Source organism: Cetorhinus maximus, chromosome 4 (genome assembly GCF_964194155.1).
Source record: "Cetorhinus maximus chromosome 4, sCetMax3.hap1.1, whole genome shotgun sequence".
NCBI classification, from domain to species: Eukaryota; Metazoa; Chordata; class Chondrichthyes; order Lamniformes; family Cetorhinidae; genus Cetorhinus; species Cetorhinus maximus.
In genome coordinates, this window is record NC_135882.1 from 79,547,199 (window position 1) to 79,560,977 (window position 13,779).

Here is a 13,779-nt window from a genome sequence, read left to right on the forward strand (position 1 = left end):
AATTGGATATAGAAGGCATACAATGCTGCAAAGATTAGGGGTAGAACAGAAGATTTGGGAAATTTTAGAAAACCATCAAAGGAATGACTAAAATAAAAGAGAATTGGAGCATGAAAGAAAACTAGCAAGAAATATACAAGCATACAGTATGAACTTTAACAAGTAGATAAGGAAAGGAGTAGCACTTGGAGAAGTTTGAGTTAATTAAGGGAGCCAGCATGGGTTTAAACAAGGCAAGATCGTGCTTGATTAATCCAACTGACTTGTTTTGATAGACTAACAGAGAAGGTTGATGAATGGTATGTGGTGGATGCTGCCTATATAGATTTTAAGAAAGCATTTGACAAAGTGCCACACAAAAGGATGGTTAACAAAATTAATATAGATAGGTTAAGTGAGTTGGCAAAAATTTGGCAGATGGAGTATAATGTGGGAAAGTGGGAGTTGTCCACTTTAGCAGGAAGACTAGAAAAGCAGAATATTATTTAAATAGAGAAATTCTGTGATGCAGGGGATCTGGATGTCCTTGTACTTGAATCACAAAGTCAGCATGCAGGTACAGCAAGTAATTAAGAAGGCAAATGGAATATTGGCCTGTATTGCAAGGTGGATGGAGTATAAAAGTAGGGAAGTCTTACTACAACTGTACAGGGCATTGGTGAGAAATGCACCTAGAGTATTGTGTACAGTTTTAGTCTATTTACTTGAGGAGAGATATCCTTGCATTGGAAGCAGTTCAGAGAAGGCTTATTAGGTTGTTTTCTGGAATGAAGGGGTCATCTTACGAGCAAAGGTTAAATAGTTTGGGCCTATAAACATTGGCATTTAGAAGAATGGGAGATGAGCTTACTGAGACATGTAAGATTCTGAAGGAGCTTGACCGGGTAGGTGCTGGGAGGATGTTTCCCCTCATAGGGGAATCTAGTACTAGGTAACTTTAGAAATAAGTGGTCAACCATTTATGATGGAGATGAGGAGGAATTTCTTCTGAGGGGCTTTCTCTTCCACAGATAGCGGTGGAGGCTGGGTCACTGAATATATTCCAGGCTGAGTTAGACAGATTTTTGATTTACCAGATAGTTGATGGTTATGGGGGGCAGGCAGAAAAGTGGAGTTAAGGCCACAACCAGGCCAGCCATGAACTTATTGATTGACGGAGCAGGCTAAATGGGCCGAATGTCCTACTCTTCCCATTTCTTATGATAAGTAATTTGAATGGTTAAATAATAATATTCTATTCCCTGCAGTTTGGTTCTGCAGCCCTTCAAAACTGTTGCTAACTTCATTGTCCATGTGTAATTAATCCTGTTGACTGCAAAACTCTTTATTTGATGAGAATATTTTTAAAATTAAGTTGACTCAAGTCTTTGGATCTTAATGAGACAAAAGAATCTATTATGCATTACTTCTGGACAAATTGGTTGTTTATACACATTGCATTTTTCCTTAATAATAGCTTAGGTTTTTACTGCAAATGCGTGCAGATAATAGTATTATAAAAATTCTAATCAGAGCAAGCCCAGTGTTACAGATTTAATTTACTCAAGTTGAGTATTTTTTGGTAAAATTACCTTTAGTATTCAGCCAGCTAGAAGGGAAAATTCTGCCTAATATGCAAGTATTATTTTAATTAAGTGGTGTGAGTTGTTAAAATGCTTTAAAAATAGTTGCAAACTTAAATCAGTGTGTTGCAGCAAATGTGTTTAAAATTCAAGTTTTTTTTATACATAAGTGTATATACTTATATGTGAGTGCAAATAATAGCTGGCATTGGGTAATTCATGATCCAGCCATCCAAAAGGAAGACTACATTTCAAAATTCAGCCTCCAGCTGTCATTTGCCTTTGATCAGACATGATTCTTGAAGTATTGTTGTCTGCCAGAATAGAATTCTTGTCACTGTTTGTCTTGCCACATTTGAACACAGCTGACAGGAATGCACAGAAATGAAAAGAGCCTGCTGACTTTAAGAAGTGTAAGTTTGCAGATCAGTGCGTATGGCTGCATAATAGTGCTGACATGGAGGCAACCTGGCAGAAGATTGCTTCAGTACTCCCGCTATGAATAGGTAGCTCTAGATTCTAATTTAGTTTTGCAGATCAGTTTGGATGTTTTGTTCTCCTAGAAGCAGAATCAACAATCTTATCTGAGTTATTGGTGTAGAGTGGATGGAGATTGCAAGAATCTGGGAGCAGCAGATCAGCTACACTCCTTTATACACTGGTGAGGAAGTTCCCATCAATTTTATTTATGTTTACTCCACTTCTAATCTGCAGTTAAATTAATTATGTAAATTTATAAATTGCCTTTCAAGCGGTTTCATTGCATCTTCAAATATTATTGTATGGCTGATCAGCTATTATTGCTCTAACTGATATTGTGGCACTTGTCAGTGTAAAGAAATGAAATACTAAATAAAAAATTCATTTTATTCATTATGCAAAGAACTTATTCATTTTTGTTAAAAATAGGATGGAAGGAAATGCTAAATTAATGCTGAACTGTTGACTGCCACTAGCTGTTTTTCAGCTGCATGCAAACATTTGAGTAGTAGCTTGCGGTAATGAACAGTTCAGAATGAAAACAAAATTGTTGCCCAAGGATTCCTTTCATAGCTTCCATTTGTAGAAGTGTTGCGTCCAGGCCTCATGGGTGTTGAATATCTGTCAAACATCTGTCATTTAGCACAGTGACTTATATAGCACAGGGGATACACATTTTGCACTATCCTTTTCCTGGAACCTGTCTTCTTGTAGCTCATTGTTCAGCAAAGATCCCTTTGCATCTTTCAGTGACAATATTATGTGGCTGTGTAACATGCAGTTTTCAACAGTTACTCTGCCAGCTCATCCAGGATTGTACTGCAAGATATTACAAGAGCAAACCAAACATTAGAATTATTTTGACAAACTAAAGACTTGTTAGATTATATTTCTGCTCTGCAAATGTCCATCATTATAGCCCTTCCTTATGAAGTTTGAAGATTCTGCAGAACGTGCGATGTTTGGATTGAACAATCCAAGAGCCGACCTTGAATTCTGTCTTCTCCCTTGAACTGGTTGGGAACTCTGACTTCCTGAAGATATGTGCACATGCTCATAGTTGAGCATTAGCTTGTATGATTTGGTTGCTTAGTATTTCACTGTTAAGGGAACTAATTATTTTGTTAATAAAAGGCACGGCTTATATGTTGTTCTGATCCCCTTAGAGACTGATAACTTTTTTAAAAAAGACTTTTCCAGTAACTGACAGAAAGAACTGAAGAACAGGATTTCAAATGTTAAGACTTCTAAAGTAAAATCAACATAATCATTTGTCACTTAACAGGAATCTAATACATAGAACTAAGGAAAAGGTATTTTCACATTAACTAACTAATGCAACTGAAATATGTCTTATGAAACCCTTTCAGCATGTTCCTTGCTTCTGGCAGATGTCAAAGCGTAAGAAAGCATGATACTCCTTTTTATTCAATTTACAATTTTAAAAAATTTATTTTTGCTTTTTGACTTCTCATTGAGTTTGAACTTTGTCTAAATCCTTTCTAACAAGAGTGATTGAAATCATTTTGAAGTTTTCATTCTGTAGTGTCAGAAATGGATTCAGCTTTGCAATTCTCCTTCAAACAGTACAGTTAACATTTTCCCTCTTTTAAAACATTCTGTCTTGGCAACTCCATAAGGCTTAACCTATAACAAAACCAACCAAATGTGACAATTTGGATTTAAAATCCATCTTGCATGAGCTCTTAGAATCCCAACTCTTGCAAATGAGACTTTATTTTACCACTGGTTGATTCATTATCTTTTAATCCTCACAAAAAGTTTCCTTTTTCATTTTGAGTAGCCTTAACGGCATTTCCATTTCCTTAGTAAAAGACGGTATTGTGGTTTTGCATTCTTCATGTCGCTTTTTAAAATCTGTCTTAGATTGTGCACAGTCTGGATCTCGGGACAGTACTCATAATGAGCCAAAGATTTTACAATTTGTTTGGTTGATTAACTTGTCAAGAACTGCATTGCAGATTGCTGACAAACCATCTGGCTTCTGGGTACTTCCGGCTGTGAATTGGAATCCAAGGAGAAATCCCCTGAAATATTGCTTCTTACTCTCTAGATTCGGCAGACTCTGAACCACTCTTTTCAGTTATAATTTCTGATCTCTATTTTCTTTAATGTCTGCATATTTTTTCTTGTCCAAATCTGTGAAGTAAGTTTCAAGCAGCTAAACAAGTATGGCTGAAGAAACTGAGTGCAAACCTGAGAGTTTGGTGAGTGGGGGAGTTTGGTGAAGGGTGGAGGAGGTGTTCGTTTCCTTTGCTTTTTACCTTCCTCACCCCGTAGGAGTTGGTTCTTATCCTACTACAGGGAAAGGAGCTGGCTGTTTGGTGAATTTCTCAAAAGTGGTTAAGGTCTATTCTATTCCTAAGGTTTAAAATAGTATATAAATTGGTGGTAAAGTTAATAAAATATATAAAAATGCAACATAAATAATTGAATAATATAATTAAGTAATTAATTAGAACACATTAAGGATGGCAGGACAGGTGATGTGTCATGGCTGTAACATGTGGGAGGTCCTGGATAACATTGTGATCCAGGGCCAACACGTCTGCGCTAAGTGTTTATGGCTCAAAGAACTTCGACTCAGAGACATCGAGGTGGAGGCTGAGCTGCAGACTCTGAGACATATCAGGGAGGGGGAAAGTTACCTGGCTGCTTTGTACCAGGAGGCAGTCACATCACTTAGGATAGGGTCTTTTGATTTGGTCAGTGATCAGGGACAAGAGGGTGTGACTGCAAGTGAGGCAGGAAACAGATCCAGAGGACAGGAGTGTCAGCCCCTGCAATTGTCCAATAGGTTGAAGGTTCTCTCAGATTGTTTTGATGAGAGTTGGGGCTACAGGGTGGATGAGCAAACTGACCATGGTACAGGAAGCCAATCAAGTGGGGGAGCAAAAAGGAATATAGTGGTAGTAGAGGACAGTATAGTGAGGGGGATTGACACTGGTCTCTGTAGCAAAGAGCGAGAGTCCAGGTGGCTTTGTTGCTTGCCCAGTGCCAGGGTTCAGGACGTCTGCTCAGGATTGGAGAGGGACTTGCAATGGGAGGCGGAGGATCCAGTTGAAATGGTTCATGTAGGTACCAAAGACATACATAGAACTAGGAAAGAGGTTCTGTATTTAGAGTATGAGGAGCTAGGCACTAAATTAAAAAGCAAAACCTCAAAAGGTTGTAAACTCTGGATTATTACCTGAACCTCATGCAAATTGGCATACAGTACATAAGATTAGAGAGATGAATATATGGCTCAAAGACTGGTGTGGGAGAGTGGGTTTCAGTTTGTGGGGCACTGGCACCAGTACTGGGGAAAGTGGGAGCTGTACTGTTGCTCCGGTTTCATATATTCATAAATATCCAAATTGTCCTGCATAACAGTTGAATTCACCTCATCCTGTTTAAATTCAGGATTGCCTTGACCATTATATCTCACTCTGTTTAAATTCAGAATTATTTTTCATTTTAAATTCTCTTTCATGATTTAACCCTTCAGCTTTCTTTTTCAGGGGACACAGGTTTAAGGATTTGGCACAGCCTCCTTTGTGCAGTAATTTCATTTTTCTGTTGAGTAAAAACCTCTTCAGCTGTTTTAAGAACTTTTGGGCAGCAGTTTCCCATTGGTGAGTGGGGGGGCGCTCGCTGACGCGTAAAATGACGCGCAGTGACGTTGGGTGGGTGTCCTGATGTCACTGCAAGGTGCTTAGATATTCAGTTTGGTGGGTGCACAGCCAAGTCGGCTGTCAAAGGCCTATTAAGGCCACTTAAAACCTAATTAACACAATTTTATGAGCTGCCTGTCCAACTTAAGGTTGGCGGGCAGGCGAAGAGCCCAGGCAGCCTTCGCATTTTTCATGAAACCTCATCCACGGGCGGGATGAGGTTTCATCAACTGTTTTAAAATCTAATAAAAATTCATACATTTATTCTTTGACATGTCCCAGCTCATGTGATAGTGTCACATGAGAGTACACGTTTTAAAAGTTTAAAAATCCTTTTATTTAAAAGTTTAACACTGAAACAAATCTCCCTGAGGCACCTCCGTGCCTTAGGGAGATCTCTGCGCTCTTTCGCGCGCATACGCGAAAGAGCACAGGGAATTCCCCCCCCCACCCGCACAAGGAGCGCTCAGCACTTCTGGGCACATGTCACGATGGGCAGGCCTTAATTGGCCTGTCCACATAAAATGGCGGTGCGGACCCAATCGGGGCGCCGATCGGGTTCGCGCCCGCCCCTGCACAACCGCCCCAACGGGGAAATTTCTGCCCTAGGATTATTTCCATATTCAGCGAAGAGAAGTATTCCTTTTTATTCGGTTCACAATTTTAAAAAAATTCTTTTTGTTTTTCGTCATTCCATTGAGTTCAGGCTTTGTCTAATTCCTTTCTCATGAGCAATTGCCTCATCATTGTGAAGCTTTCATTTACATTCAAGAACATGTATCTTTCCTTGCAGTTCTGTCATGTCAGCAATGGATTCATCTTTTCCACTCTCCTTCAAAGCATTCCTTGCATCATTAACTTTGAGCCCTGTTATTGTCTGCTTTGCCACACCTTTAACTCATCTCCAACTGTCATTAGCTCTTTCTTTTCAGCCTGATGCTCCAAAGTTCTTTTAAAATTAGTCAACTGAGTTTTTCACTCTTTGGACACATCTTTAGTTGAAACATTAATTGTCGCAGTAGTTATATATAAAGTTATTGACCCAGAACTTCTGTTGCCTGGGGAGTCGTACTCCAGGGTTACAGCAGAAGATATGCTGGCGAACCCCGTGGAGGTCCCCACGCAACAAAAGTTTAAACTTCCAATGAGCAATTATCCTGCACTGGGAATCATCCGATACTCAATTTAAATCAGAGACTTCAGGTGGTTCCAGCTCTTAGGAAAATAGTTACCCAGGACAAGTTAGAAGGATTGAAACCACCTCTAACTCCTGGGTAGCTATGGCACTGACCCCTCCTTGACCCCTATTCGGACACCCCAATTACTGCCTCAACCATCCCCCTCGACCAATCCCCGACTACCCTTCACATCCTCCCGACCCCTCTCCACCCCCTCAACATCCCCCCACACCCCACCAACTACCCACAAAACTCCCACCCCCAACACTCGATTCCACACCCCCCCCCCCCCCCACCCCCACCAAGGAGGATCCGTTTCCTCCCTCGGGCTATATTCCCCACCAAAATTAGTTTTCTGATCTCCAGTTTCTCTTAAGTTTTGAAACAAAGGCTTGTTACCAATATGCTTGTGAGACAACTCATAGTCATCTGCCATTACTGCATCTCCTCTTACCTTAAAAACGTTATGGTCTTCCTGGTGGGCCCTCTCTTCACAAAAATGCCTCAGTACTAAAAGTAGCCATGTTGACTTCTCACTGAATGCAACTAAAGTAAATGTGTATTCTTGTTTGTTTAAACTCTGGAAAATTGCAGTGTACATGTTTTACAATCTCTGGGTTCAATCCCACAAAAGCCCCCAGTGTTCCCGTAGAGACCATTAAAAAGAGATGAATTTCTCAATGACCCGACGGAAAGAACCGAACAACAAGATTTCACTTTATAAAACTTTTACTGCTTTTAAAAAAGCCCAAAAACCAACATAGATCAAACATTATTTAACAGGCAACTAATACATAGAAATAAAGAAAAGATACTTTCGTATTGACTAACTAACTAACAATCAACTGTGCCTTGTGAAATCCTTTCACCATGCGCCACGCTTCTGGCAGAAATGTAGAATTACAGGACCTTCTCACAGTCACTCCCAGCTCACCAGCGGATGTTCAGTTCTCCCTGCCATGCCAGTTCAAATCTTTGTGTCGTTTGGCAATTGTTTTGTTTTCTGCTCGAATTTTTCAAATCTGATTGCCACCAGCAATGCAAACCTCGGCAACTCTCCGTTCCTTAAATCTTCAAGAGTTCTATGTGTTCTGTTCCTTTTGTTTTAACAGAAACCTAACCCTCTCAAGCATCTTTCTTGCTTGTTAACAGAAAAAGTTCCCCAACTGCAGTAGCTTGTTTGTCTCTGTTTCTCAAACAGCATCTTTCCTTTTTCTGAGATACTGTGAAAAGGTGTTAGAACTGGCACCCAACACTTCAATGGGTTTCTATTCAAGTTTCTCACCCGATGCCAACCAGATCACATGCATATGCTTTTAAGCTAAGGTGTTTTAAGAGCATTCTGTTTCACCTTAAGTTAAAACGATCATTTTAGCACATGTAACGTTCAGTGTTCAGTGTTCATAACAATGCGCAAAAATAGCAATCAGAGTATCAATGTTAGATTGTGCTCAACTGTATCGGAAGAATGAAAAAATTGTGTACCTGTCCAGTTGATGCTTGTGCTGAATTTGATCTATTTGTACATGTAGTGAAAAGAGGCTTGTGTTAGATGACAGAACTGTAAACTGAAGGCATCTGCTTGGTGCCTAGGCCAACTCAGTGGTACAGAAGTCTAGTGCTACGATTCCTTTCATTTCTACCAAGAGCATATGTTGCTTCTTGGCTGCAGGTCCAGTTTCAAGAATTGCCCCCAGGGCAGAGATAACATTCTTGTTGAGGCACAGGTTCCATATACTCTGCTCCTCACTGAATTACAGGCACATTTTTGCTATTTCAGTTGTGTTAGGTAGATGTATTTGGGCCCTGGTTTCCTGCTGACCCTGATTGTGCTCCTTCAAATCTTTCAGCAACAAAAAATTGATCCTGCAACACCCATGCAACTGTGTTTACCAAAAGACTCCTCCTGAGAGTTCCATAAAGTAACTCGTGCTCTGTTCATTCTTTAAAATCTGGCTGCACTCCTCTGGTGCTTTACAGACATTTAATTCCTGTGAAATTAGCATGATGTGTGAATGCAGCATATTTTTTAGCTTTCCATTACTTGTTATTTGCTGAACGTGGGTTTAGCAATCTCAAGCACCATTAATGCAAATCTAATCTGCCATGTCTATTAAACTTATTCACAGGAGAAATTATAAGAACATAGGCAATAGGTATTGCCCACTCAATTTTGTTAATGTTAATGTTGAATATGTTATAATCTTACACCAATGGAAAAAAACTCTATTCTACTTAATGGAATGTGTTGATTAGCATATTGTATACAGGGACAGACATTTTAATAAAGCATTGTAGATCTGAACCCATCTTATTGATAATCTATTGGTCACACTTTTGAGTTTGGTAACTCCTGTAAGGCCTGGTGTTATCCCACTGGCAATTTAAATTAAAGTCATTTTTAAAAAGCTAACAGGAGAAATGAAGAGAGACTGACTGAGCAGGGAATATGAATAGTGATTCATATGTAATCAGCAATGTAAAGGTGGCCACAGAAGTTAAAAGGATGGGATGATGCACTGTTAAAGTGAAGCTTATTGTTCCCATTGAAGTGATTTTATTGAGTTGTCAGGTTATTTTCAAGGTGATCACCATGCATTTTAAGCATCATTAAATAAACTACAATCCATTAATACATCACAAGAACTGTTATATAACAGAGTATTGTTTTACAACTGGAACCGAAATGCATAAAAATTACAAGCTGTTTTCTGCCTACAGGTGGATTTATGGCAGCCCAGCAGTGTCCCTTCTGTTAAACTTGGTGTTGTTGTAGATATACATGTATCCAGAAGCAGTTCTCAACAATTCTTTTGGTCACTTCTTCAAACTGGAATTAAGTTTAAGTAAGTTTATAATTTATCTTTTAAGCTTGCATATTCTTGTCCGGACAAAGTAACTTATTTTGTACTTCTCATTTTCAGGGTTTTCTACGTAACACATCATATCCCCATCAGGGTGGGGTTGGGGTGGGGTGGTGGGGGGGGCAGGCCAATTTTCTCAATACTTTCCACAATATGGCTTTATAACCAGCTGCCAGAAGACAAATTGACTGGTCTTGTTTGTCCCTCCTTCGTATATATCTCATTTTCCCATGGAGCAGATGATTCACCTTGGCTTAGCATCTCTCCTAGTGGCACTGAGGAAATTATGACCTTGCTGTGTGGGAGATTGTGCACAAAAACTTGCACCTATTATCCTTTGGCAGAGTACAAAGTATCCACCATCTGCTCACTTAACCCCATTCCCACTAAACTGCTGACTTCCATCTTCCCTTCCTGGCCCCCATGCTCATTGACACTGTAAATGGTTCATTCTCCTCAGATACTGACCCTTTCCTTTCATTATTGCTATCATTACAAACCCTGAAAAAAATCCCACACTCAACCAATTTTATCCTTGGTAACAGCTGCCCCATTTGAATCTCGATCTCCAGTCAAGTTTCTGCCACTGCCACAGCACTGAAATAGTTCCTATCAGTCACAAATGAGATCCTATAACTGTGGTACATTTTCCCTCCCACCTCTCTGCAGCCTTTAACTCCAGTTGACCATGTTGTTCTTGAATGCCTTTCTTCCATTTTCCAACTCCATGTAACTCTCCTTGCTTGGTTGCATTCTTATTTTCCAACCATAACCAAAACTTTGTCAAAACTTATACAAATCAGGGATTAACATAATGGTTACAGAATATAATTTGTTCAATGGCAATTTTCTCTTTATACTGTGCAGCACATGTGTGTTTATTTGTTTTGGATCCACCCGTTTTGGAATGTGTTAACATCTTTAATTTAACTGGTACAGGTCACATGGGTTGAAAAAAATGGGGCTCTGTCAGCACATGCAAGTAGAAACTGGCAGAGACGCATGATTAAGCTGAATTTCAACTGGACAAAAAAAATCAGAAGTTTATTTGGAAAAGAAAGAGCACAACAAAAGAACAGAAAAGTTGAATTATAGAACGTGATGCCAAAATAATAAAAGAATTTCTGAAATCCAAAGTGATCTAAAGAGGAATTTAATTGTCTTGAACAGGTATCTTCGTCATTGGCCTTATTTCAGCACTGTTTCTCAGTTGCATGTTGTTTTTTGAGTTGTCATCTTTTCCAAAGCTGTTGAGCAGCTTTTTCAAGTTTTGCCTGTTGCAGACTAGCAGATGCTATCTCTTATTTGAGCCTCATGCCACCAACCTTGGTCTCAGGTCTTAGGAGATGGCATAATAATCTGTTGGAAAAAGACTCAGGGCGGAATTCTCCCATCCGGGACTAAGTCCCGTGCCGGGGATGGGAAATGTTTCCTGCTGCGAGGATGGCAGAAATCCCACTATCTTCTGGCCCCGATGCCATTAATTATGCATCTGGGGATTTGGCGGGCGGACTTGATGGCGCATGCCCCACCATCATATCCGGATGCCATACTTAAAAGGCGCAAGAGCATCCACAATGTCAAGCCAAAAGCAGAGCTGTTTGCAAGGTCATCCGCCGGCCCAGCTGAGAAATTTAGTGACACTTCCCTGCGTGTGCTCCTGGACCATGTCGATGTGCGCAGGAATGTACTCTACCTGCCTGATGGGAAGAGGAGGCCAAGCAGGGATACCAACGCTGCATGGGTGCAGGTAGCTGATGCCTTCATTGTCTAGGCGGTGCACAAGAGGTCGGCAACACAGTGCTGGAAGAGGATAATCGACCTTATTCACTCCGCCAAGGTAAGTCTCATCAGATGTTCATATAAACCATGAAGACTCCAATATGTTGGGGTCCAAGGTGCAATGGCAATGGCATGTCCTACCACACAACGCCACTCCAATGCATTCATTCTGTGGTGGAGTGACCACTCTGCCACCTTCACCCTTCAGCAGACATGGAACACTGCATGGAAGTGGGGTGGAGGAGGAAGGGGAGGAGCCACCTTAGAGAGAACCAGCAACCTCCACAAATCGCACGCCTGTCTGAGCCTTCCCCTTGCATATGGATGTGCTCAGCACTCTGGAGGGAGCTGGTCCACAACTCTTCTGCCCAATTCGCACCAGTGATGACCTGTCACAAAAGTGGGATATCTTATGAGGGGTGGTATGATAAATGAACCAATTTCCACTGCGCCAATCTATGTAACATGCAGCTCCTCTCAAACATGCTGTTCTGTTTGAGCAGGAAAAGATCCAACACAACCGAAGAGCATGTGAGAAGACGGGAGGGCGCGGTGCCCATTTCTCAGGGGTCTCATACAGTTTGGGGAGAGGGCATCTGAGCTCACAGGAGTGGAGCAGGACTGAGCAATTGGCGATGGGGAGCTCGGACTTGGGCATCCGTCTAGTAAGGATTCAACTATTCAATGCAAACCTGAAAATCGATTGTGTCTCCCTGTTGGAAGCAGCTGTTGCTGTCATTTGCACTCTCCTCTCTCACTTACAGAAGTCTCCAGGAAGAGATCAAGGCCTGAGGAGGATTCCCTACCAGGCCTCAGCCCCAGTCCCAGCCCAGAGATGAGCCAGGAGCGAGCAGAAGAAGACAGCTCCACACCTGTAGTGATGTCACAGCAGTCACTTGCACCTTCCATCAGCTCAGAAACACACACCTCGGTGGGTATTAGTACTAGTTTAGGAAGGGTCTCACAGTCTGGTGGCCATCATATGGACACATGTCCGCAGCAGAAGGAGGCAGCTTCAGCCGAGCTCCCCGGCTCTTAGGAAGAGGAATCTGTAAGGTTCGAGTCAGTTGACGAGCCTCTGGAATTGGCCTTCAAACACATGGTGGAGAGTCAGCTGGAGGTGGGGAACATCACGCAGTGCTGTTGGAAACGCTCAACAGAACGGCATTTGAATTGGAGGCGTCCCATCTGCCTGTTCTCTCATGAAGTGGTGCCCTTGTGCGCGCATGGAGGCCTCCATGGGGAGGATGACGGATGCCATGGAGACCCAGGTCTAACAGATACCCAGTTTCTGCTGGAGATGCGCGCAGACCTACACTCCATTGTGGTAGCCATGGGTGAGTTCCTGCGGTGGCATGGCGAGAGGGGAATGGGGCACCTAAACCTCCCTCCAGGTGCCCCTCCCCCTTGGGCAACCACAGGGGGCAGAAGCGGTAGCTGGACACCCTGGGTCATCCACTCAGGAATCTGAGTTTGACAGATCCCTCTGATTCCCCTTTGCCTGTGACCCCGTCAACCTCGTCCTCTGTCACCGCAGAGGATGCAGCTGGCCCTCAGGACTGCCAAAGGAAGCCAGGGCCCTCCAGGCCTCGTATCTCTGAGTGCAGAGGACAACCACTGAAGTCATCAAAGGTAACAGGGCAAACAACTCCATAGGCTGTCTCCACCCCTGCTGCGGATGACAGGGCAGCACCTAGAAGAAGTGATAGGCCAAGAAAAATCACGAGATTTTTATCACAAGTGGTTGCACGGGTGAACACAATATTGTCACTGATTAATCTGCAATTATATTCATTTTCACTGCATAATGTCTACTGTTTTCTTTCAGCATCATTACATGGGCTTCGTGAGGTCTCCCCCACCCCACACTGGGAGCTCGGCTGCATGCAGCTGGACCACGAGTGATACAGGAGGGAGAAGTGTCTGTGACAGGGCCTTTCGAAGCCTCGTGCAAGCACTCTCCCGTGCACATGGAGCCTTCGTTCATTGCACTCATCTCACTGGTCCTGAGCACTTTCAATCCTGCCTGCTGGTGTTCCCATTCAGTTGTCCAGCTGAAGTGATCTGCATCTCCGCATGCACTGCATTCCTATGGAGCACCTGTGCTTGTCCAACACAAGGCTCCTCTCAATTTCGATTTGACCAACATGATAGTCATGACATTTTTTATGAGCTCCCCCACCATTTCCCGTTCCCAGTCACCTATGTCCTTTCCCACACAACCATCAACCCCCTG

General features: G+C 42.1%; 1 protein-coding gene across 1 annotated transcript in view; it reads left to right on the top strand.

Annotated features, from left to right (window-relative positions):
• The first annotated feature begins 833 nt into the window (after positions 1-833).
• Positions 834-13,779, top strand: part of cpa6 (carboxypeptidase A6) — a 136,866-nt gene continuing 123,920 nt past the window's right edge. Inside the window, exons 1-2 of the mRNA XM_078541231.1 lie at positions 834-884; positions 9,619-9,743. Of these exons, the coding sequence (XP_078397357.1) occupies positions 834-884; positions 9,619-9,743 (176 nt within the window). The remainder of the gene's footprint in view (positions 885-9,618; positions 9,744-13,779) is intronic.